At 45.3% G+C, this 26,727-nt stretch overlaps 1 protein-coding gene across 1 annotated transcript in view; it reads left to right on the top strand.

Moving 5' to 3' along the window:
- Positions 1 to 1,256: 1,256 nt before the first annotated feature.
- Positions 1,257 to 26,727, top strand: part of ppip5k2 (diphosphoinositol pentakisphosphate kinase 2) — a 159,086-nt gene continuing 133,615 nt past the window's right edge. Inside the window, exons 1-6 of the mRNA XM_067982914.1 lie at positions 1,257 to 1,348; positions 9,635 to 10,016; positions 10,308 to 10,503; positions 12,508 to 12,598; positions 23,029 to 23,114; positions 25,543 to 25,697. Of these exons, the coding sequence (XP_067839015.1) occupies positions 9,882 to 10,016; positions 10,308 to 10,503; positions 12,508 to 12,598; positions 23,029 to 23,114; positions 25,543 to 25,697 (663 nt within the window). The 5' untranslated portion in view covers positions 1,257 to 1,348; positions 9,635 to 9,881. The remainder of the gene's footprint in view (positions 1,349 to 9,634; positions 10,017 to 10,307; positions 10,504 to 12,507; positions 12,599 to 23,028; positions 23,115 to 25,542; positions 25,698 to 26,727) is intronic.

A 26,727-nucleotide genomic window follows, 5' to 3' on the forward strand; every position in this document is an offset into this window, starting at 1 on the left:
GATGTTCACTGATGATTGCACAGTGGTCAGTTACATTTGCAACCCCTCAGATAATGAAGCAGTCCGAGCCCACATGCAGCAAGACCTGGACAACATCCAGGCTTGGGCTCATAAGTGGCAAGTAACACTCGCGCCAGATAAGTGCCAGGCAATGACCACCTCCCCTTGACATTCAACGGCATTATCATCACCGAATCCCCCACCATCAACATCCTGGGGGTCACCATTGACCAGAAGCTTAACTGGACCAGCCATATAAATACTGTGGCTACAAGAGCAGGTCAGAGGCTGGGTATTCTGCAGCAAGTGACTCACCTCCTGACTTCCCAAAGCCTTTCCACCATCTACAAGGCACAAGTCAGGAGTGTGATGGAATACTCTCCACTTGCCTGGATGAGTGCAGCTCCAACAACACTCAAGAAGCTTGACACCATCCAAGACAAAGCAGTTTGCTTGATTGGCATCCCATCCACCACCCTAAACATTCACTCCCTTCACCACCGGCACACTGTGGCTGCAGTGTGTACTATCCACAGGATGCACTGCAGCAACTCGCCAAAGCTTCTTCAACAGCACCTCCCAAACCCGTGACCTCTACCACCTAGGAGGACAAGACCAGTAGGTACATGGAAACAACACCACCTGCACGTTCCACTCCTAGTCATACACCATCCCGACTTGGAAATATATCGCCAGTCCTTCATCGTCGCTGGGTCAAAATCCTGGAACTCCCTTCCTAACAGCACTGTGGGAGAACCGTCAACACACGGACTGCAGCGGTTCAAGAAGGCGACTCACCACCACCTTCTCAAGGGCAATTAGGGATGGGCAATAAATGCTGGCCTCGCCAGCGACACCCACATCCCATGAACGAATAAAAAAAAACATTGTAAGCCTCTTCTTTTAATCTAATACTGTCCTTAACTTCTCTAGTTAGCCATGGTTGGATCACTAAATGAATGTATTTAAATTAGTTTTGCATCAATCAATCCTTTGGTCAACCTAATGTGACTGGCGACACCATGGTTGACGCTGACAAAGCCATTCACACATTGGGAACTGTGTCTATTTCAATTTAACAGCCATTGAAACGGGTCACACTGTAAACCAAAGTGAGTGATTGTCATTTCTGATGAATAAGAGTAGACCGGTTTAAGTAACATAAAATAACTTCCTTCCAAACCACTCAGCTCCTCAGAACCTGGTTGGCGAATTCTAAAAGCGGAACTGAAGCGAGAAAGTGGGGGTGCGGAAACGGATCTGTCCGGACGGTTTTTACGGTAGGACGGATCGGATTAGAACCTGCGGGAAGCCGGAGTCTGTGGCAGCGCGAAGGAGCAGGAGGCAGGTAACGGAAGGAGAGAGGGGGGCCGGGGGGACAGGGGAGAGAGGGGGGCCGGGGGGACAGGGGAGAGGAGAGGGCCGGGGGACAGAGGGGAGAGGAGAGGGCCGGGGGACAGAGGGGAGAGGAGAGGGCCGGGGGACAGAGGGGAGAGGAGAGGGCCGGGGGACAGGGGAGAGAGGGGGGCCGGGGGGACAGGGGAGAGGAGAGGGCCGGGGGACAGAGGGGAGAGGAGAGGGCCGGGGGACAGGGGACAGGGGAGAGGGCCGGGGGGACAGGGGAGAGGAGAGGGCCGGGGGGACAGGGGAGAGGAGAGGGCCGGGGGACAGGGGACAGGGGAGAGGGCCGGGGGGACAGGGGAGAGGGCCGGGGGGACAGGGGAGAGAGGGGGGCCGGGGGGGACAGGGGACAGGGGAGAGGGCCGGGGGGACAGGGGAGAGGGCCGGGGGGACAGGGGAGAGAGGGGGGCCGGGGGGACAGGGGAGCCGGGGGGACCGGGGAGAGGGCCGGGGGGACAGGGGAGAGGGCCGGGGGGACAGGGGAGAGAGGGGGGACAGGGGAGAGGAGAGGGCCGGGGGGAGGGGGGAGGGGGGAGGGCCGGGGCATCAGGACACGCCAGTTCTCCGCCTCCCTCTCTTACAGCCCTGCGGCTCTCGGGCAGCGTGTTTGATGCGAAGTCTCCGATCCGTCCCGGTGTGCGCTCGCCACTCTCGGCTTTGGGTTCAATGACCCCCTTCCCCGGTCGCAGCCTGAGGAGCAGGCCCCGAGTCCCGGGCCGTTGGCCCCGAGCTCCCCCTGGTCACCGTTGGTGATTCCAACACATTGTGACGTAATCGAGGGTTGCAGACCCACGGACCCCGCTCGCTCCGGGCTCAGGGCACGTGGTCATGGTCCAGTGTACTCCAGCTTCACCTGAGATGTCAAAAAGGTGCATTGCTCAAAACCAGAGGTTGCATATGGACCAGACCGTCCTTCATATTTTTGTTCATCGCGAGAGATTGCAACCCCCCTGCCACTATTTGAAGGGGCTGATCCTCAACTTCTGGCTCCACTTCAGTCCCACGCTCCTGATCTTTGGGGATTCCATTCCCCACCCAATGCGGAGGAGGGCGGACAAGTAGGAGGACCTCCTTGTGAATCTGCTTTTGGGCCTGGTCAAGATAGCCATCCACAGGAACAGATTGGACGCGGCCTGTGGGGGTGGTTGCTCTTGCTGTCTGCCTCTCTTCCGTGGTCTTGTCCGCGCCCGGGTGGCTCTGGAGAGGGAGCACGTGGTGTCCTCCAGTATGCTTGAGGCCTTCAGCAACTGGTGGGGAATGGAGGGCGTAGTGTATATTGGTAATAACATTATTATTTAATTTTATAAGTTTCCTTTGTTTTATGTTTTAGTTCCTTATTATTTGTACCTCTCTAAAAGGGGAGCATTTTTGTTTGATGATACTGGGGCAATCCGGTGTCTCCTTATTGGTTAGTTAGTAGAAGCATATCTCAGTATGCTTGGGTGTGGCTAGAAAAATGCTTTTACTGAACCAGATTTTCAAATGCAGCAGAAGCAGTCTTTGCTAACCTCTGCTTGCTGCTGTTGTGATGGGCTGAGAGTTAGCAGGTGTTTGGAAAACTTCTAGCAGATTCATTCTTCGCAATATAATATTGTCATTTGACTTGGGGAGGATTGACGCTTTTGTAGCTGCAAGTACTACGGGGAAGTAAATGATTCATTGTTTGCTATATGAATCCAACAAGATTTTACAACTTTCATGTAATCTGCAGGAACAGTTGCCATCTCTCAAATGCTACACATTCTTCTACAGATCATATAGTCCACACACTACTGAATTGGTTTGGCCATGTTTGCTTGGGTTGGGGGGAGGGGGTGGAAATCCAATAAAGGGACAGCCTTCCTTTAGGTCTTTTATGACCACCTGATATGCAGGGTGTTCTCTCTGTGACCAACTCTACTCTTGCATAGAGCATAATAGCATGCTCCATCCTGAACTGTCAGTTTACTTTTTCTCAGCTTGACTAAGTGTTCACTAGTGCCAGTAATCCAGCCATTCTTTAAATAGCTAAACTTTTTTGTGGTACCAGAAGTAGAAAATCATCTTCAGTTCAGTCCTTATTTGCCATAGTTCTTCAAGATCCTGCAAAATGTTTGTGTTTAAGCAGTATTTTGTTATTAAAATGGTCTCCACATGTGTAGGTTTTTAAGCACTGCGTGAAATGCACCTGTGTCCTCACAGGAGCTGATAGTCACAGCTGTTTTGTTGACTGCATGGTCACCTGTGACACCTGTATGGGTTTTCAGTTTGTAGCAAATGGGGCTGGCTCCAACAACTGCTGAATACCCTGAATTAAAAGATACAGAGTTCTGCTAGGTGTACTACCTGGTGTCATCTAGGCATAGGTCAGTACTACATTTAACTATTTCTCCTTGTACCATATTCACTGGAGTTGACTTGCATAACCCAGTTGATGCCTGGCACCTACTATAGCCACTCTGATAAGGTGTCTAGCCAGTATTACCCCAAACTCCAATCAATTCTGTGACTCTGCATCTCTTGGGAAGGCATTTTCTTCCAAAGCCCAGCACTACATTTCTGCGATTAAGGGCCAGATGCATTCTTTTGAGAACTGTTATGTACTGATGCCAACCATGCTTGCTTCTTGGTGCTCTACATTTTTGAAATTTGGTTCAAGATGGTAACATTCCCTCAGATCATTCAGATTTGTCCAGGGGACTGGCTAACTGCAATAAATCTAAAGCGTGTTTACTTTCACATTGTTGTTCAGCAATGTCATTGGTCACCTACAGAATGGGCTCAGGGCAGATGGGTAGCGTACAAGTCCATCTAGCACTTTAAATAAATTATGTCCCAATTCATGGTTGTGATCTGGAAAATTAATCCAAATGAATGACCTCTGGTACTAACCTTGCAAAAATTGAGCTACCTTCCTTTCAAATCTGTTAGCACCCGTGATATGCCATGTTGGAAACGGCAAGTTTGGTGGCTCTGGTTTCAGTATGTTGGATCAGTGCGATTCAGGGACTAGTAATAAATCAGCCTTGTCTGATGGGCATCTTGAGCCTGCAGCAATTAGTACGGTCCCCAGTTTATGTCGAAGGCTGCCTCCTAGTGTCACTTAGATCAGAAAAGTATGATCACTAATTTTTATCTCCTTCCCCACAAGTCAGTACAAGAAATGCTTCCATTTTGTGGATGCCTATTGGCTGTTGCCTTTTACTTTGAATTCACAAAATACCTTTCACCAATCTTGGCACTTATTTATTTTATATGGATCTAAGTTGCTTGCTAAGTTTGTCACCATATTATATGGTCTGTTAAATATGCTACATTGTTACAATCTAGCTGGCAGGAAACATAAAAGTTGAATGTAAGGTAATTCCACTCATTCCATAGTTGCTTCTCGGGCATCCTTCAACACGTGACCTCTTCCTCTTCATCCTGAATGCTGTTTAGTTATTTTTCATTGGCGTGTGGAGGATGAAATCGAGAAGATTACCTTTTTTGTAGGTTCTTTGAAGGAGAATTCACCACATACTACGCTGCCACCTTGCTGTCCCCTCAGGTCTTGCAAGGAATGCAGTAATACATTTTTCAAGAAATGGCTTAGGGCAGAAAAGCTCTTCTACTGTGCAAGAGGTAGTTTGGCCATATGGAGGTGTTTCCCAAGTTGTGATGTTGCAAATTAAAGGGGATTATTCCCTTTATGTATCTGTTATCTCAGCAAATGTGACTCTGCTAGTTCACTTCAACATTGTGTGGAGAATGCTCTCTTGATGAATTGGGAAGATTCTACAAGGTCATTGCATTCCTAATCTTTCTTGGCAGGAAGTTTGCTTTATTTCCCTCTCCTTCTGCTACATGTTGCCATTCAAGTATCATCTCTAGTGCCCTGCCCCAAGCTATCATAGCAGTGTGTGCTTACACTCCAGTGCAATGCTGAGGGAGTTCTGCATTGTCAGAAGGGCTGTCATTCAGATGAGAATTCAGATCCCATCTGCTTGTTGAGTTGGACATTAAAAAATAATCCAATGGCACTATTTGAAGAAAGCAGGGAGTTCTTTTGGTGTCTTCAGTAATGTTTTTTCCTCCATCAATATTACAGAAAAATCACAAGGATTTACTGATCATCTATCTCATTGCTGTTTTTGGGATCATGCTGTGCAAGAAATAAATGGCTGCTACATTTGCCTACATAACATTTGCTGCACTTCAAATAGTTCATTGTATGTGAATTGCTCTAAGAAGTTTTTGTGACTTCATAAATGTATGTCTTCTCTCTTACAATAGGCTTATGCAAAGTTGCCTCACTGTTGCATCTTTCTCCACATTTCTGAAAGCAGCCACTCTTTTGTGGCCATTAGATACACATTTGGTATTTTTAAAAGATTTTTTTAAAAATGTAGTCACATGTTTTGCCATGTATTCATGGAGCAGACACTGATTTTTTTTTTGAGATTGGGTGTTATGGTAATTGGAGGACTTGCAGTCTCTCTTGTTTTTGCATTTCATGTTTTGTCTCCTTCTGTGTCTTTCCTGCTTCTCTGTCCCTGTTTCTTTTTGCTTGTCTCTTCCTTTGTTTCCTTTTGGGTAGGGAGTGATGTGGTGGGGAAGTGAGACGTGGGGTGGGGGGGTGGGTGCTGCAAGCGGCGACTGGGGGACATGTGGCATGCGACCCTTGGTGGTACGTTTCCCATCGCCTTTCCCTGTTGCTAACCCAGTTCCTCACTCCTATTCCACCAAGTACCCATTTGTGTTCCCACCATCCTCCTTCCTACCAACCCTGTGCTGTCATTGCATCCCATAAATACTCCCACTTTGGACTGCCCTGCTGATCGTTCCGCTGTTGCCTTCCATCCAACATAATCTTCCATCCATTCCCTGCTGATTAGGGTGGGTGGTGAGGGGGCAGAGGACTATTAATTGTTACTCTTTCCTTCAAGTCCCTATGCACTGGCCAGCTTTCCCACTCTTGCCTCCCACTCTGCTCTGCCTAACTCTGCTTCTCCTTCTCTTGTGTCCTATCAACACTGATGCTGCTCAACCCTATATTCTGTTGCCTCCCTCCCTGAGTGTCGCCCTCACCCGATTTCCCCCTTACCCCTATCTACCATACCTTTGCCTCTCATCTTCTCTCCAAGCCTCCATCCTGCCTTTCCCATTTCCGCCCCCCACCCGACCACATATCGCTCTTCTGAGACCAGTGCTACAATCTAGTTCATTACTGTTGAACATCTCCTTTTCTGTTTGCTTTAAAAGCCGCTTGTATAGTACCTTTTAAATGTAATGGAACATTACACTGTACTTCACTGGGGAGGGAGGAGGGGAAACAGAGAGAAAAAAGTAAGTTTGTGCTGCCCCTCGGTCACCTGGTTAAGGCAGTAAGTAACTGAGCTGTATGATGAAGGGCTGATTTCTGTTCTGAGTTCGTAAAATAACAAATTTATAAGACACGAATAGTGTGTTGAAGGGCAAGTCATGGAGGAAAGGAATCCTCAGGATCCTATAATTTCTGCACACCAAAAAGGCAACATTGTGCATGATAATGAGGGTTGCCTGACAACCATGGAACTGTACCTTAATTAGGAGTTGACGCTTTCAGTCGGGGTGGGCGGAAAAAGAATTTGGGCAGTATATAGTGGCCATAGGTTCACACTAATCACGCTTATTGATGATGTATATTCAAAAGGCCATATAAGGAGGTTGGTGTGTGAATTGGAAAAACTGACTTGGTATAGTACGGGATGCTTTTTTGAATTACATGGTTAAGATAGAAAGAGGGAAGATTGCTTTGTTCCAGTAAAGATTCTCATAAAATGCACTAATTTGGTGTGAAAAATTATGGAATGGGGCAACCAACTCTTGCTGTGATTTGGATGCGTCCCTCCTAGAACCACCCAAAGTTGTGGTGCAGTGACGGAAGAATAAATTGGCTCCAGTCTAAGAAGGGAAGATGACGCAATTTTTCAGAACCAAGAGTATCTTGGTGCATGTTGGGATTGTTCTATAAATCCACTGGATCCTTTGATTTCCTCTGAAAATTTGAACGTGACTGTACAGGAATATCTGTAACACACGCGCAGCACATTTGTGCATGGTAGTGAGACTGGATCAGAGGAAACCAATATGCCTATGTGTAGTGACTATAAACTGACTGGTACAACTGAGACAGACTATTCAGAATACCGTACTAATGCTAGCCAAGTAAGTATAACATCATCTAACCATGCTATACTTGGGAGGACTTGATACTGATACTGGTGTCAAAAATGTAAATGTATTCCAATCCTCAGCCGATGTCAACCTGATGTACATAAAAGTTATCACTTCATTGTTAATTAAATACAAATTTTAGAAAAATTGCATCATACAAGCCGCCATTATTAGTGTGTAAATAACCCAGAAATTTGTGGTGAGGAACAGATACCTCGTGAATTGCGAATCGCCACAAATTGCTGGACGATTTGCGCCACTCTGCCGTTAGCCTCGCGAAAAGCTCACCGTCAACCTCCCCGTGAGTTTCAAAAATTGCTGCATTTGCACAGTAAATATGAATTAAACTAACCACAGAAAGTTAGGGCTGGTACTTAACAGTGTAAGGACCCTTTTAATGACTAGATTTATGTTCCTGCAATGCCACTCAACCTCTCCAGCCCAGAAAGGGAACAATTGAAACTGTGGAATCTCATTCCTACAGATAGTAAATTATTCTTAGAGATTTTCAAAATTAAATTTTTTTTAAAGTTTCCTTTCTCTCTTTTTTTCTCTCAATCCAATCTTTCTGTACCTAATTTGAATCTAATTCACCCTATTTCCTTCTCCTTCATTCCTTCGAGCTGAAGGGTGAGGAAAAAAGTCTAACTAACTCCAGCAAATTCTGGACCTATAAATTTTCATTACCTTCATATTGTGGTGAGTGAAGGTGAGACACTATAATGACCAAAACAAAATCGGAAAGTACAGTTCAGTCAACATCTTAAAGAAAAATATAAGTTAACACTTATGATAGAATCCTTTATCAGAGCTCATTTAAGAATGTGCATGCTTCACACATAATGGTTGTCTTATGAAGAATTGGATTGTTTTCAACTCTTGTACAAGGTTTGTCACAACAATGAGGTGTGTACTGCATCTTACATAATCTAATTGGACTGATTATCTTTGAAACCACACTATTACTTGTTATAGTTTCTTTCTCTGTCCTCCCCCTCCAAGAGTAGGTTGTGTGCAGTAAAGTACAGCTTGTCTAGATTTCTAAGTCCTAGGAGTCCTGTTGCATACATTGGGGTCGAGTTTACTCTGGTAACATCAGCACAATCTGGGTGGAATCAGCCAAACCAGCGCAAAAGATTGGGGAATTTTAAACGTTAGTGAGTTACGCCATAAACACTAACTTTCATGTTTTCCACAATCTTTTACGCTGGTTCAAGATTCAATTAGCCCGGAACAGGCCCCGCCCACAAAACTGGTCGAAATTGTGTGATTGCGCTGGTTCGGGAAGGCTCTTCAAATTGCGCTCATTTTCTTAGGTGCACAGGCACTAGTAGGCATGTTTTAACATATCAAAAAATATTTAAATTTACTAAGAAACTGACTAGTGCACACGAATGAGACGATTAAATGGTTTGGTATAGTTTTTTAAAGTAATTTTCGGTGCTTTTAAATCAAGTTACTCACAGGTGGAGGACTGCACACCCCAATTAAAAATGCTTCTTTTTGCTGATAAACCCATTTTCAGCTGTATTAATCCAACTGCACCAGGTTACCACTTTTAAATACATCAAACAATACTTTTTAATGGAAAGAAGAAAAAGAAACGATTACATTCCATTATGCTGTCCAATTGCGCTGGTTAATGGGAGATTTTAGGTTTGCGATTATGCAAATGAATTTTAGCGGAAACTTGAACAGTAACCTAACCAGTGCAATTTCAAGCACATTTTGGGCGCAATTTCCTGAATGCGCCCAAAGTGGAAAGTACCCCATTGTCTTTTCGTAGTGTGTATGTATACCTTGAGTAAATAATTCTAACTGAGTATGACGTTAATTTAAATAACCTTTACATTTTTTTCTGCATCGCTTGTTACAGTCAAATGTTACTTTAGCTGTTTTTAATTTCAAGCCTTTATGTTCAATTTCCTGGTTTAAGCCATACAATTTAAATTGTATGACTTAGATGGCAGATTTATACTGTTGTGAGTCTATCTGATTGACTGCAAATTTGATTACCTAATACTAATGTGAAATTTTGCCCCCCTCCATTTTTTAGGAGGAAGAATGTAACCTCATCGAGAGTCTCCAAGAATAGTCCATGATCTGGGATATACTGCAAGTCTTAAAAATATGTATGTAGACTTTCCAGTAATGAATTTAAGTGCATTTGGCAGCTAATCACATATCAAGCAGTCAGGCTTGAGCAACCTTGTTTGGTTGCACAGCTGTGCACAGAAGGTGGTGCTTTTATAGCTGGCAGTTTGGCTGCTAGTTATTGATATAAAGCGCAGGCCTGAACAATCATGTCTGCTCACGGCCTGGAAAATGATCCTCCCAGCTTCTTTCTTGGGTGTGAAGATGGGGAATGTGATGCACTGCTGCAGCAAATGAAACCTGAAGAGTTTGAAGATTTTGATCAGGATGAAGAATATGATTCTGTGAGTGTTGAGTACTGATTAATTTCTGAGTACATTTTGGCTTCTCATATACTGTCATATTGTATGCGAAAATTGAAACTTAAATTTAGATTTAAATGAAGGCATAAATTGTAAACTGTTAATTTCAGCACTCAGTAAAGTTTTATATTTACAGTTCTAGGGCATGTTTCTAGTCAGTACCTTTTAGATGGCTGCCCTTTTTATGAAAAAACACACAGTTGTTACAGGGGATGTTATATGGAGAGTTATTTTGATTAATTATGTGTACTGTGACCTTGCTTTGTCCTGTAGCCACCAGAAAGGCAGATTGTGGTTGGAATTTGTGCCATGGCCAAGAAATCTAAGTCCAAGCCAATGAGTGAGATTCTGGGACGACTTTGCAGGTTCAAGTACATCACTACTGTGATATTTGAAGAAGACATTATACTAAACGAGCCGGTGGAGAAATGGCCACTTTGCGATTGCCTCATTTCTTTCCATTCAAAAGGTAGCAGTTTTGAGATGCATATGATATCAGATCATACTTTGAGTGCTGAGATCCATTTGCTTTATTCAATGTCTTTTCTCTCTGCACAATTTAGAATTAATGTGTACCATCTACAAGATTTTTAATAGCTTTTGAATGCTGAATATTATAAAGTAGCATTTTTTTTGGAATTAATTTCAGCTTTAAAGGACAATTATAGCCCTTCAAGTCATCTTTTTAATTGTTTTGTTCCACTTTCTCAAATTAGTTTATCACATTAAAAAGGTTACCTTAGTAACAGTATTTTTAAGAAAGCATAATTGAGCAATGCTCAAATCTCACCCCATATCTTTCCTTAAGGCAAAAGGAGGTTCCTCACGAAGATACGGTATCACTGATCCTGATCAGTCTCCAGTACCTTGCCTGTTATTCCTGTATGAACCTTGACAATGAGTGTTGGCAGGCTGTTCAGTCATGGAGGGAATCACAGTTGAATCTGAACCTGTCCTCACCCAAGATCCACACATAAGCATTGCAGCAGCTGTGACTGAGTAGTGACCAGGAACATTGGCCAACTTTCTCCTCCCTAACCCAAGGGCACTGAAGCCAATGTAGCATCTTCCTCCTCCGTTATCGGCCTATTTGAGATCAACTAACTCATCACAGACTGGTGATCATACCCAAGACCTTACTAGCCTGCATGGCTCAATTACTCATTCTTAAGAAATCTGTCATTAGGGGATCCTTTTTAATCTGATAAACTAATTTGAATTTACTAATTCCTTAAATAAATGCTGTTAATTTTCATGTGCAAAACACAATTCTGCTGCAGCTACTTTTGTGGTATCATTAATTTTGTGGGATTTTAAAAAGAAAACCATGAATATCCCAGTGAAAATTATTACAAGCTATTTAAATAATGAATAATTTCATAGGTTGGTTTTATTAAAATTCTGTTTCTCCAGTGCCATAGACCAATATTCTCCCCATCTCTCCTATAGGCGCTGACTTTTGCTGGTATTGACAGTCTTCCAGTACCTCGGTCAAGTAGCTATTCTTCATGGTGGTTAGCCCAGATGGTTAGAGTTGGCAACCTATTAGACTGTGAAAGCATTACAGTCAAGCACCATCCTTCTCCATCTGACAGACCCACATGCACTTTCCCAGCAGCAGTCACTGGATAATAATCAGACATGGATTAGTTAGCTGATTTATTTTTCTCTTTCCTAGTCCAGGGCTACTAAGGCCAATTGTAGCACCCCCACCATTGTGCACACCAGTTGTTGAGGCAATCATTTGAGTCCGGTTTAATTTTACTTTTTATTATGAATGGGAAAGTCGATGTAGCTCAGTTTACAGACTAAAGTTGGCATTTAGGATAGTTTGGATACATTATTCCAAAGATCACTGATTTAAAGCAACAATTAATGTCATTGCTGTATCACATTGAATGTAGATCAGTTACTCTGGAGAAATCCAAGTTTATGCCAAGGACCTAAAATTTCTGTTACAGCTGTTCATCTAGCAGATTAAATCTCTGCATGCTGTGACTAGCCTTTGTTATATAGAGAGTTAAATTTTATTTTTCATTTTATGCCTGCATAACTACGTCAGAAAGGTTTGACTGGACAAAGGATACAAAAAAATTAGTCACAAACCCTTCTGTTTACAATGTTGTTTAGAAATTAAATGTAACCTTTTTTTAGTGGAAAGTGGGGAATCTCTTGATGGATTTGTGAGAGATCATTTTATGGCTTAAATTAATGGATGGCAAATTGTGCATTTGGTAGAGAGAAAGATAGAGCCTGAATTCCCGATACATGCTCCCAGTGGGTAAAGCTCCGCATCAGGAGCATGAATTTGTAAATTTTCCCCTTAGATCTCGAGTGAGCTTACGTGCGTCGCAAACAGATTTCGGAATATATCATTCAGTCATGTAATTTTGAAATTTTTTTGTCCCTTAAAGCATGTTTTCAAGTATGAGTTAGAAATCCTAAATTCGCTATTCTTTTTTTTCTTTTTGAGGATTTCTATTGGACAAAGCAGTGGCTTATGCAAAGCTCAGGACTCCATTTGTTATTAATGACCTGAACATGCAATATGATATTCAAGACAGGTAAGCTCCCTTGACAATAAATTAGTCGCTAAGGATGAAAGCTTTTGACCTCTAGTCTATGATGACTTAGTTGATATCAGCTGGGAAGTATTTGTGGTATAACAATTGGCCTCGTGCCCCGTGCTTAAGGGGGGAAAAATCGGCAGTGGTTACTGCTTTGATTGCTACGAAATTAGCTTTGCTGAAAGGGGTGCATGAGTAGACATCGGGGGCACGATATTACCAGGGGGGCGATTGGGCGCGTGGGTAACGCGCCCGGTGAAATCAGTCCGCCCCGCGCGCAATCGCAGGCTAATTGGATCCACTTACCTCTTGTTCCGGGTTCCCCGCTGCTAAGCTGCGCTGCAGGCGGACTACGCATGCGCAGAAAGGTCTGTCAGCTGGAGGAGCTCTATTTAAAGGGGCAGTCCTCCACTGACTGATGCTGCAAGAAATAGGAAAAAGTACAGCATGGAGCAGCCCAGGGGGAAGGCTGCTCCCAGGTTTAATGATGCCTCACTCCAGGTATCATTGGATGGGGTGAGGAGGAGGGGGAGGACAGATATCTTTCCCCCCCTCCCCCAGCGGACGGGAGGAAGCGGCTTGCCTCTGCCACCAAGAAGGCCTGGCTCGAGGTGGCAGAGGAGGTCACCTGCACCACCAACGTCGCCCACCTGCATACAGTGCAGGAGGCGCTGCAATGACCTAAGTAGGTCAGCCAAAGTGAGTGTACTTACTCATTCCCCTACACTCCATCTGCCACATCACCGCCCCCACCCCAGATCTCCTTCTGCACTGCCAACACTACCCTGTCACATCACCCCTCATACCCACTCAAACCTCATCCTCATGTTACCTGCACTTACTCACCTCGCCAGTACTCATCCCGCCACTACCACTCAACATATTCTCATACAATCTCATGGCTCTATCTCATACTCACCCTCTCATGCATCTCTTTCACAGTCAGCCTCACTCAACCTGCCACTACCTGTGCTGCAGCCACAGGGCATGCATCACATATGTGCAGTAGGCAGCGTAAGGCAAACGTGTCGTGAGCATGAAGGGGATGCACAAGGGTGTTTGAGGGTTTGTCATGGTTTTTACTTATATTTAATTTCTGAGCAACTCACATCACATATTATATTGTCACCACTACTGCCACGTCTTTGCGAATCTTGCCTGGTTTGTGCAATAATGCCCTTTCCTGAGGATCACAATGAAGACCCACAACTGATGCCACCCATTGTGTCACTGCAGAGTGGGTGTAGGTGTATTTGCAGGGCTCTTTTGTGCAGACGACTGAGAGACGTCGGCTATGTCCCCGGTGGCACCCTGGAAGGATGCGGAGGAGAAGTTGTTGAGGGCAGTGGTGACTTTGACAGCGACAGGTAAGACGATGGTGCTTGGGCCAGCCGGGAGCAGCTCGGCATGAAGGAGGCTGCAGTGTCCATGACTACATGTCGAGTGACTCTGAACCTCCGTGTGCACTGCTGCTCAGAGAGGTCCAGGAAGCTGAGCCTCGGTCTGTGGACCCTGTGGCGGGGGTAGTGCCCTCTGCGACGCATCTCTCTCTGTGATTGCCCTCCCTCCTGCTGTGCAGGTGGATGTGTCACAGCACTGTGTTGTGGGGCTGCACGTGTCAGAGGTGGACGGCGTGGCCGGCGAGGCTGGTGATGCTGTTCGCCCTCCGAGGAGGTCATGACTGCAGCTACGGCAGCCCCCATCAGGAAGATGTACATCTGAGGGGGTCCGCAAGGTAGGTACATGTGTCTGGACACCGGGGTAAGCGTGCAAGTTGGTGAATTTTATTGTTAGGAGGAGGGTGGTGGAGGCCAAACTTTGTCCAAAATGACAGAGTGGCCTCCTGCAATGAGTGAGGGTCTTCCCCCCCCCCCCCCCCCACCCCCATCAAATGGACCTTTGCAGCTGCCACAGGCTGATGGCTGCAACATGTCCATTTGAACTGGGAGTGTTTCCTCCAGTACGGGAAACAGTCCTAGTTGATTGTAAAATCCCACCCCATCTAAAATATCTCGTTAATCAGGTCTGTAAACGACCTGAAATACCAAAATAAATAGCTTAAGTGGCACCCCGCGAGGGCTGCGTGCGCATGTCAGCGTGTCTGTGGGAAACCTGGAATTGGGCGGTTTGGAGCCGGGCTCCCGACCCGCCCTGGGAATCCCCGATTTTCATCACCCACCCCCCCCCCACCCCGGCCAGGAATGCACCCGATTGCGGGTGCTAAAATCATGCCCAGGTGAGGGTAAATAAAAGCACATATACCCCCAGATCTCTGTTCTTGCACCCCCTTCAGAATTGTACCATTTAGTTTATATTGCCTCTCCTCATTCTTCCTATCGAAATGTATCACTTCACACTTCTCTGCGTTAAATTTCATCTGCCAAGTGTCTGCCCGTTCCCACCAGCCTGTCTATAACCTCTTGAAGTCTATCACTATTCTCCTCACTGTTTACTACACTTCCAAGTTTTGTGTCATCTGCAAATTTTGAAATTGTGCCCTGTTGACCCAAGCCCAAGTCATGAATATATGTCCAAAAGAGCAGTGGTGCTAGTACCAACCCCTGGGGAACACCACTGTATACCTTCATTCAGTCCGAAAAACAACCGTTCACCACTACTCTCTGTTTCCTATCACTTTGCCAATTTTGTATCAATGCTGCCACCACCTCTTTTATTCCATGGTCTTCAATTTGCTGACAAGCCTATTATGCGGCACTTTATCAAATGCTTTTTGAAAGTCTATATACACAACATCAACCGCATTTCCCTCATCAACTGTCTCTGTTACCTTATCAAAAACCTCAATCAAATTAGTTAAACAAGATTTGCCTTTAATAAATCTGTGCTGGCGTTCCTTTATTAATCCACACTTGTCCAAGTGACTATTAAGTTTGTCCCAGATTCTCGTTTCTAAAAGCTTCCCCGCCACCGAGGTTAAACTGACTGGCCTATAGTTGCTGGGTTTATCCTTACACCCATTTTTGAACAAGGGTGTAACATTTGCAATTCTCCAGTCTTCTGGCACCACCCCCATATCTAAGGACGACTGGAAGATTATGGCCAGCACCTCTGCAATTTCCACCCTTGCTTCCCTCAGCAACCCCTCCCATCTGGACCGGGTGACTTACCTACTTTAAGTATAGCCAGCCCTTCTAGTACGTCCTCTGTATTTTTAACCCATCCAGTATCTCAACTACCTCCTCTTTTACTGAGACTCTGGCAGCATCTTCTTCCTTGGTAATGACAGATGCAAAGTACACATTTAGTACCTCAGCCGTTCCTCTGCCTCCATGCGTAGATCTTCTTTTTGATCCCTAATCATAGGAACATAGGAACAGGAGTAGGCCATTCAGCCCCTCGTGCCTGCTCTACCATTTGATAAGATCATGGCTGATCTGTGATCTAACTCCATATACCTGCCTTTGGCCCATATCCCTTAATACCTTTGATTGCCAAAAAGCTATCTATCTCACATTTAAATTTAGCAATTGAGCTAGTATCAATTTCCGTTTGCGGAAGAGAATTCCAAACTTCTACAACCCTTTGTGTGTAGAAATGTTTTCTAATCTCGCTCCTGAAAGGTCTGGCTCTAATTTTTAGACTGTGCCCCCTACTCCTAAAATGTCCAACCAGCGGAAATAGTTTCTCTCTATCCACCCTATCTGTTCCCCTTAACATCTTATAAACTTCGATCAGATCACCCCTTAACCTTCGAAACTCTAGAGAATACAACCCCAATTTGTGTAATCTCTCCTCGTAACTTAACCCTTGAAGTCCGGGTATCATTCTAGTAAACCTACGCTGCACTCTCCAAAGCCAATATGTCCTTCCGAAGGTGCGGTGCCCAGAACTGCTCACAGTACTCCAGGTGCGGTCTAACCAGGGTTTTGTATAGCTGCAGCATAACTTCTGCCCCCTTGTACTCCAGTCCTCTAGATATAAATGCCAACATTCCATTTGCCTTCTTGATTATTTTCTGCATCTGTTCATGACACTTCAATGATCTATGTACCTGAACCCCAAGTCCCTTTGGACATCCACTGTTTTTAACTTTTTACCATTTAGAAAGTACCCTGTTCTATCCTTTTTTTGATCCAAAGTGGATGACCTCACATTTGTCTACAATGAATTCCATTTGCCACAATTTTGCCCATTCACCTAATCTATCAATATCGTATTCGGCCCCACCTCTCTTACTACCCGTTTACTATTTATATGCTCAAAGAAGACTTTTGGATTCCCTTTTATGTTAGCCACTAGTCTATTCTCGTACACTCTTGCCCCTCTTATTTCTTTTCTTTTCTTCTCTGTTCTCTATATTCAGCCTAGTTCTCACTTGTATTATCAACCTGACATCTGTCATACTTTTTCTGCTTCAATTTACTCTATCTTTTTCGTCATCCAGGGAGCTCTGGCATTGGTTGCCCTTCCTTTCCCCCTCTTGGGACTGTACCTAGACTGTACGCGAACCATCTCCTCTTTTTAAAGGCTGCCCATTGTTCGATTACAGTTTTGCCTACCAATCTTTGATTCCAGTTTATCCGGGCCAAATGCGTTCTCAACCCACTGAAATTAGCCCTCCTCCAATTAAGTATTTTTACTCTAGATTGCTCCTTGTCCTTTGCCATAACTGATCTAAATCTTATGATACTATGATCACTGTTCCCTAAATGTTCCCCCACTGACACTTGCTCCACTTAACCCACTTCATTCCCCAGAACCAAATCCATCAATGCCTCCTTCCTCGTTGGGCCGGAAACATACTGATCAAGAAAGTTCTCCTGAACACACTTAAGAGATTCCTACCCCTCTTTACCTTTTACACTATTACTTTCACAGTCTATATTAGGATTGTTGAAGTCCCCCATTATCACTATAGGTCTTGCACCTCTCTGTAATTTCCCTGCAAATTTGCTCCTCTATATCCTTCCCACTAGTTGGTGACCTATAGAATACACCCAGTAGTGTAATGGTGCCTCTATTGTTTCTTAACTCTAACCAAATAGATTCTGTCTTTGACCCCTCAACGGCATCCTCTCTCTCCAGCGCTGCAATATTCTCCTTAATCAACACTGGCACCTCCCCTCCTTTCTTTCCATCCCTGTCTTTCCTGAACACCTTGTATCCAGGAATATTTAGTACCCAGTCCTGCCCTTTTTTGAGCCACTTCATCATATTCCCACGTGGCTATTTGAGCCTGCAACGCACCAACCTATTACTTACCACGCTTTGTGCATTTACACACGTACTCTATACCTATCTTAGACCTTCTCTTATTCTCTCTCAGTCTAATCCCACCTAATACTGTGTATTTTCTTATTCTAGTGCTATCTGTCTCTCCCAATCCTTTGAGCACCTTGTTTCTCCTTTCTAATGCTATATCCTGGTACCCATCCCCCTGCCAAATTAGTTTAAACCCTCCCCCACAGCACTAGTGAACTTCCCTGTAAGGATATTGGTCCCAGCTCTGTTGAGGTGCAACCCGTCTGTCTTGAACAGGTCCATCCTGCCCCAGAACTGGCCCCAATGCCCCAAGAATCTGAAGCCCTCCCTCTTGCAGCATGTCTCTAGCCATACATTAACCTGCCGTATCTTCCTCTTTCTGTACTCACTAGCGCGTGGCACTGGGAGTAATGCAGAGATTACAACTTTTTTGAGGTCCTGCTTTTTAACTCCCCTCCGCACCACCCCCCCCCCCAACCAACTCCTGAAACTCTGACTGCAGGACCTTATCCCTTTTCTATGTCATTGGTATCCACATGAACCATGACTTCTGGCTGTTCCCGTCCCCCCCGCAGAATGTCCTTTACCTTGGCACCAGGGAGGCAACACACCATGCAGGACTCACGTTGGCAGTCACAGAAACGCCTGTCTGTCCCCCTGACTACCGAATCCCCTATGACTACTGCATTTCTACACTTCACTGTGCCCCCCTGTACAATCCTTTGCCCCATGGTGCCATGCTCAGGACTGCAGTGTTTCGAGGTGTCGTCACCCTCACTGGTATTTAATGCTGAATACTGGTTTGAGAGATCCGCATACCCAAAAGATTTCTGCACTGCCTGCCTCTTCCTACCCTTTCAGATGGCCACCCACTTGTTATCCTGAACTCTCCGTGGCTGCGGGGTGACCACCTCCTGGAAGGTACGATCCAAGAAACCTTCAGCCTCCCTTATGCCCTGCAGTGACCCCAGCTGCCCTCAAGCTCAGAAACCCTCAGCTTGAGCTTGAGCAACTGGAGGCATTTTCTGCACATGTGGCCCTCCCACGTGGCGCAGGAATTGCAGGCAATGGGTCTTGTTGCCCGTCCCTTATATTTAGAAACCTTTTTTTTCGAAACTCCCTTGACACTATGTCAAGTTTTATGGGGAATTTATAATGGAACCATGTACTGAGAATGAAGTTTTATACTAAAATCTTATACAGGTTTCACAACATTGTTTGTTCTCCGTGTTGCTGTAAATATTCCATATACTGTTGTATTCGAGATGTTGCTTGTCTTAGGTCCATCATCCTTTGAGGCAGTATACAGGTGGTCTGCACAGAATTATTCTTGCATGCATGCTAATGTATCTGAAGAGACATTTTCCTCATTTTATCTTGATACTCCTGGATGTCTGCTGCATTATGCAAATTGCATGTCAGACAATATGTTTTTTTTTATTTGTTCATGGGATGTGGGCGTCGCTGGCGAGGCCGGCATTTATTGCCCATCCCCAATTGCCCTTGAGAAGGTGGTGGTGAGCCGCCTTCTTGAACCGCTGCAGTCTGTGTGGTGACTGTTCTCCCACAGTGCTGTTGGAAGGGAGTTCCAGGATTTTGACCCAGCGACAATGAAGGAACGGCAATATATTTCCAAGTCGGGATGGTGTGTGACTTGGAGGGGAATGTGCAGGTGGTGTTGTTCCCATGTGCCTGATGCTCTTGTCCTTCCAGGTGGTAGAGGTCGGGGGTTTGGGAGGTGCTGTCGAAGAAGCCTTGGCGAGTTGCTGCAGTGCATCCTGTGGATGGTACACACTGCAGCCACTGTGCGCCGGTGGTGAAGGGAGTGAATGTTTAGGGTGGTGGATGGGGTGCCAAACAAGCGGGCTGCTTTATCTTGGATGGTGTCGAGCTTCTTGAGTGTTGTTGGAGCTGCACTCATCCAGGCAAGTGGAGAGTATTCCATCACACTCCTGACTTGTGCCTTGTAGATGGTGGAAAGGCTTTGTGGAGTCAGGAGGTGAGTCACTCGCCGCAGAATACCCAGCCTCTGGCCTGCTCTCGTAGCCACAGTATTTATATGGCTGGTCCAGTTAAGTTTCTGGTCAATGGTGACCCCCAGGATGTTGATGGTGGGGGATTCGGTGATGGTAATGCCGTTGAATGTCAAGGGGAGGTGGTTAGACTCTCTCTTGTTGGAGATGGTCATTGCCTGGCACTTATCTGGCGCGAATGTTACTTGCCACTTATGAGCCCAAGCCTGGATGTTGTCCAGGTCTTGCTGCATGCGGGCTCAGACTGCTTCATTATCTGAGGGGTTGCGAATGGAACTGAACACTGTGCAATCATCAGCGAACATCCCCATTTCTGACCTTGTGATGGAGGGAAGGTCATTGATGAAGCAGCTGAAGATGGTTGGGCCTAGGACACTGCCCTGAGGAACTCCTGCAGCAATGTCCTGGGGTTGAGATGATTGGCCTCCAACAACCACTACCATCTTCCTTTGTGCTAGGTATGACTCCAGCCACTGGAGAGTTTTCCCCCTGATTCCCATTGACTTCAATTTTACAAGGGCTCCTTGGTGCCACACTCGGTCAAATGCTGCCTTGATGTCAAGGGCAGTCACTCTCACCTCACCTCTGGAATTCAGCTCTTTTGTCCATGTTTGGACCAAGGCTGTAATGAGGTCTGGAGCCGAGTGGTCCTGGCGGAACCCAAACTGAGCATCGATGAGCAGGTTATTGGTGAGTAAGTGCCGCTTGACAGCACTGTCGACGACACCTTCCATCACTTTGCTGATGATTGAGAGTAGACCGATGGGGCGGTAATTGGCCGGATTGGATTTGTCCTGCTTTTTGTGGACAGGACATACCTGGGCAATTTTCCACATTGTCGTGTAGATGCCAGTGTTGTAGCTGTACTGGAACAGTTAGGCTAGAGGCGCAGCTAGTTCTGGAGCACAAGTCTTCAGCACTACAGCTGGGATGTTGTCGGGGCCCATAGCCTTTGCTGTATCCAGTGCACTCAGCCGTTTCTTGATATCACGTGGAGTGAATCAAATTGGCTGAAGACTGGCTTCTGTGATGGTGGGGATATCGGGAGGAGGCCGAGATGGATCATCCACTCGGCACTTGTGGCTGAAGATGGTTGCAAACGCTTCAGCCTTGTCTTTTGCACTCACATGCTGGACTCCGCCATCATTGAGGATGGGGATGTTTGCAGAGCCTCCTCCTCCCGTTAGTTGTTTAATTGTCCACCACCATTCACGACTGGATGTGGCAGGACTGCAGAGCTTTGATCTGATCCGTTGGTTGTGGAATCGCTTAGCTCTGTCTCTAGCATGCTGCTTCCGCTGTTTAGCATGCATGTAGTCCTGAGTTGTAGCTTCAACAGGTTGGCACCTCATTTTTAGGTACGCCTGGTGCTGCTCCTGGCATGCTCTTCTACACTCCTCATTGAACCAGGGTTGATCCCCTGGCTTGTTGATAATGGTAGAGTGAGGAATCTGCCGGGCCATGAGGTTACAGATTGTGCTGGAATACAATTCTGCTGCTGATGGCCTACAGTGCCTCATGGATGCCCAGTTTTGAGCTGCTAGATCTGTTCTGAATCTATCCCGTTCAGCACGGTGGTAGTGCCACACAACACGTTGGATGGTGTCCTCAGTACGAAGACGGGACTTCGTCTCCACGAGGAACGTGCTGTGGTCACTCCTACCAATACTGTTATGGACAGATGCGTTTGTGACAGGTAGATTGGTGAGGACGAGGGCAAGTAAGTTTTTCCTTTGTGTTGGTTCGCTCACCACCTGCCGCAGGCCCAGCCTGGCAGCTATGTCCTCAGGACTCGGTCAGTAGTGGTGCTACCGAGCCACTCTTGGTGATGGACGTTGAAGTCCCCCACCCAGAGTACATTCTGTGCCCTTGCTACCCTCAGTGCTTCCTCCAAGTGATGTTCAACATGGAGGAGGACTGATTCATCAGCTGAGGGAGGATGGTAGGTGGTAATCAGCAGGAGGTTTCCTTGCCCATGTTTGACCTGATGCCATGAGATTTCATGGGGTCCAGAGTCAATGTTGAGGACTCCCAGGGCCACTCCCTCCTGACTGTATATCACTGTACCGCCACCTCTGGTGGGTCTGTCCTGCCGGTGGGACAGGACATACCCAGGGATGGTGATGGAAGAGTCTGGGACGTTGGCTGAAAGGTATGATTCTGTGAGTATGGCTATGTCAGGCTGTTGCTTGACTAGTCTGTGGGACAGCTGTCCCAATTTTTGCACAAGTCCCCAGATGTTAGTGAGGAGGACTTAGCAGGGTCGACTGGGCTTGGTTTGCCGTTGTCGTGTCTGGTGCCTCGTGGTCCGTCCGGTTTTATTCTTGTTCTGACTTTTCGTAGCGAGATTTTACAACTGAGTGGCTTGCTAGGCCATTTCAGAGGGCAATTAAGAATCAACCACATTGCTGTGGGTCTGGAGTCACATATCGGCCAGACCGGGTAAGGACGGCAGGTTTCCTTCCCTGAAGGGCAACAATCCGGTAGTTTCATCGCCACCATTACTGATACTAGTATTTTAATTCTAGATTTTTATTTGATTAATTGAATTTAATTAATTGAATTTAAATTTGCCAGCTGCTGTGGCGGGATTTGAACTCATGGCTCTGGATTTTAGTCCGGGCCTCTGGATTACTAGTCCAGTAACATAACCACTATGCTACCGTACCCTATGTAAAGAAGGATTATGAATGGCTGACAGCTATTAATTCCCCATCATCCAATAAACTTGATTATGTTCACTCTCTGATCAATGCGTTGGATGACTTACGTGAAATCATCAGAATTGCTGATAAAGTTTAAAATAAATTTTAAAAACTGCATAATAAATACTCAAGTTCTAAGGACAATAATGAACTACAATGTCTGCATTTTGTCTATAGGTTTTAGCACTTTCTACTTTGTACAATGCCCAAGTGGGGCATGATATAAATGGCCATGATTAATATGCACTTTCATACTAATTACTGCTATCACGTGTGGGAATTCTATGGACTTAACTGAGGATTCGTCATACAATTCTAGGACCTGGAGAGAAATAGTACTATATTCCTGAAAATTGGCAGTTGTTGACTATTAATTGTATTTTTAAAAAAAAATCTACAATTGTTTTTTAAAAGAAACATTGAGTGATTTATCGTCTGACTTAACTGACTTAATTTTTATGTGCAGGAGGGAAGTTTATCGGATTTTGAAAGAGGAAGGGATTGAGTTGCCACGCTATGCAATACTAAATCGTGATCCAGATCAACCTGATGGTAACCTATTTCTAGATCAAACCATTTTTATTGACTCTGTTGATATTTTATAGCTATAACATTCAATTTGAGCGTACCATTGTAAGCTGTAGTTCCATGATCATGAGATAATTGCAGATGAAGAACACCGTTTGCTTATCTCAATTCACCCATTCAGAGAGGGTTTTTTTTCATTCTCGGGATATGGACATCGCCGGCAAGGCTAACATTTGTTGCCTACCCCTAGTTGTCCTTGAGAATATTGTGGTGAGCCGCCGCCTTGAACTGCAGTCCATGTGTTGACTCCCACAATACTGTTTGGTAGGGAGTTCCAGGATTTTGACCCAGCGACGATGAAGGAACAGCGGGCGATAAGTGTCCAAGTCAGGATGGTATGTGACTTGGAGGGGGACGTGCAGGTGATGGTGTTCTCATGTACCTGCTGCCCTTGTTCTTCTAGGTAGTGGAGGTTGTGGGTTTGGGAGGTGCTGCTGAAGAAGCCTTGGCGATTTGCTGCAGTGCATCCTGTAGATAGTATGCACTGCAGCTGATGGTGGAGGGAGTGGTTATTTAAGCTGGTGGATGGGATGCAAATCAATCAACTGCTTTGTTCTGGATGGTGTCGAGCTTCTTGAGCATTGCTGCAGCTGCACTCATTTCGACACTCCTGACTTATGCCTTTTAGGTGATGGAGAGGCTTTGGGGAGTCAGGAGGTGAGCCACTCACCGCAAAATACGCAGTCTCTGACCTGCCTTAGTAGCTGTGGCATTTATGTGGCTGGTCCAGTTGAGTTTCTGGCCAATGCTGATTCCTAGGATGTTGATGGTGGGGGATTTGGCGATGGTAATGCCGTTGAATGTCAAGAGGAGGTGGTTCGGCTCTCTCTTGTTGGAGATGGTCATTGCCTAGCAGCCGTGTGGCGCGAATGTTACTTACCAGCCCAAGCCTGGATGTTATCCAGGTCTTGCTGCATGCGGGCATGGACTATTTCATTATCTGAGGAATTGCGAATGGAACTGAACACTGCAATCATCAACGAACAGCCCCACATCTGACCTTATGATGGAGAGAAGGTCATTGATGAAGTGGCTGAAGATAGTAGGATCTAGGATGCTGCCCTGAGGAACTGCTGCAACAATGTCCTGGGGCTGAGATGATTGGCCTCCACAACCACAACCATCTTCCTTTGTGCCAGATATGATTCTAGCCATTGGAGAGTTTTCCCCCTGATTCCCATTGACTTCAGTTTTACTGGGGTTCCTTGGTGCCACACTTGGTCAAATGCCCCCTTGATTTCAAGGGCAGTCACTCTCTCCTCACCTCTGGAATTCAGCTCTTGTGTCAATGTTTGGACCAAGGCTGTAATGAGGTCTGGCGCCAAGTGGTCCTGGCGGAACCCACACAGAGCATCAGTGAGCAGGTTATTGTTGAGTAAGTGTCTCTTGGTAGTGCTGTTGATGACTCCCTCCATCGCTTTGCAGATGATTGAGAGTAGGCTGATTGGGCGGTAATTGGCTGGGATGGATTTGTCCTGCGTTTTGTGGACAGGACATATTTGGATGATTTTCCACATTGTCAGGTAAATGCCACTGTTGTATCTGTACTGGAACAGCTTGGCTAGTAATGAGGCTACTTCTGGCGCACAGGTCTTCAGCACTACAGCTGGATGTTGTCGGGGTCTGTCGCCGTTACTGCGTCCAGTGTACTCAGCCGTTTCTTGATATCATGTGAAGGGAATCAAATCGATACTAACATCCTCCCCCTCCATTATTAGCATTAATTGTTTCATTCTATTTCACACATTCTTCACTTTGTCTGAAGAAATGTTTCCTGATATCTGTCCTAAAATTGCCTTTTATGAGTTTGAACCTGTATTCCCTTATTCTATCCCTGCAGTTTAATTTAAAGTAATATTTTGTGTTAACTTTTTCTATACCCCTAACCATCTTTAATACTTCTATAAGATCATTTCCCAAACATATCTGTTCTACCCTGAAAAGCACAACTTTCTCCAGTCTTTCCTCAGCTCAGAACCATTGCATTTTGTGTACATTTTCTAGGTCTTTTACAAATATTAGATCAAGATGAGCATTGCCTCTTGTTGCTTCCTTGACACAATGGGTCACGAAGCACTCATGCATTACATTTACCAACTCTGCTTCTAAACCACTTGGGATTTCCCAGTTTATATTAACTTGATTTGAAATATCCCATTAAAATAACTTTCCTGTTCTTGCATACCTTTCCTATCTCTTTATAGAGCGTATAGACCTCTTTATGTTGATCTAATGGTTGAATGGAATACTAGTGTATGAATAATTATACTGTAGCTGAGATACAAAAATAAAAGAAAAATTCTTGTATATCCTTCTGTTTTTACTGATTTAAACTCAAAGGAAAATATACATATAATCACATACGGATTCTAATATAAAACCTTTCTCTTAGAATGTAATTTGATAGAGGGTGAAGATCATGTAGAGGTCAATGGAGAAGTCTTTCAAAAACCATTTGTGGAGAAACCAGTTTGTGCAGAGGACCACAATGTTTACATTTACTATCCAACTTCTGCTGGTGGAGGAAGCCAAAGACTTTTTCGAAAGGTATCTTTTGTACGATCTTATAACACTTGTAGCATGTGTAATTCAGAAAACTTAAAAGACCTGTTGTTATTTTCTGAATAACATCTTGACATTTATATAGTACATTTTTAATGTACAACAACGTCCTAAGCTGCTTCACAAAGGAGAAAAGGAACGGAGGCCGAACTTTGTGGCAGGGTTAGGAGAGATGACCAACAGCATGGTAGAAGGGATATATTTTGAGATGGGTCTTAAAGATAGGGAGGGAGGTATAGAAGCAACATTTGGCGAGAGAGTTCAGAAAGTAGGGTTGAGGCAGATAAAGGTTCGACTGCTCGCTCTCACACAGGCAGAAATTTGAAAGACTGACGTCACAGGACAGCAGGTAGGTGATTGGTTGGTGAGTATTAGTTATTTTTTGGTCTCTAACTTAGGGCAGTGGGTTAAATTAAGAACTGAGAAAATATAACTGGTATTACTTTATGAAATTAATAACTTTAATCAATAAAACCAAAAATAATCAATTGAATAAAAACTTTAACTAATTAGATAAATAAAACAAGGTTAGATAAGGATGGCAGGGCAGGTGGTGTGTTGTAACTGCAACATGTGGGAGTTTGTGGAGACCAGTGAGATCCCGGTAACCACGTCTCCAGTCAGTGTCTGCAGCTCGAGGAACTTCAGCTCAGATTGTTGAGCTGGAATCCGAGCTGCAGACATTGTGATGCATCCGGGAGGGGGAGAGTTACTTGGAAACTTTGATCCAGGAGGCAGTCACTCCTTCGGTTAGGTAGTAGTTTAGATTCGTTCAGTGGTCAGGGACAGGAGGGTATGACTGTGAGTCAGGCAGGTATGGGGACCCAGGATGCAGTGATGGAGCTTCAGCCTTTGACCTTGTAGCAAGTACCTCATACCTGTTGGACCTGTATAGTTGAGAACAAGGGCTGCAGGGAGGATGGGCAAACTGACTGCGGCACCGTGGTACAGGAGGCCATTCAAGTGGGGGGAGTAAAAAGGAATGTGGTAGTGGTAGAGGATAGTATAGTCAGGG

Source organism: Heptranchias perlo, chromosome 4, assembly GCF_035084215.1.
Source record: "Heptranchias perlo isolate sHepPer1 chromosome 4, sHepPer1.hap1, whole genome shotgun sequence".
In the NCBI taxonomy this organism is placed as follows: Eukaryota; Metazoa; Chordata; class Chondrichthyes; order Hexanchiformes; family Hexanchidae; genus Heptranchias; species Heptranchias perlo.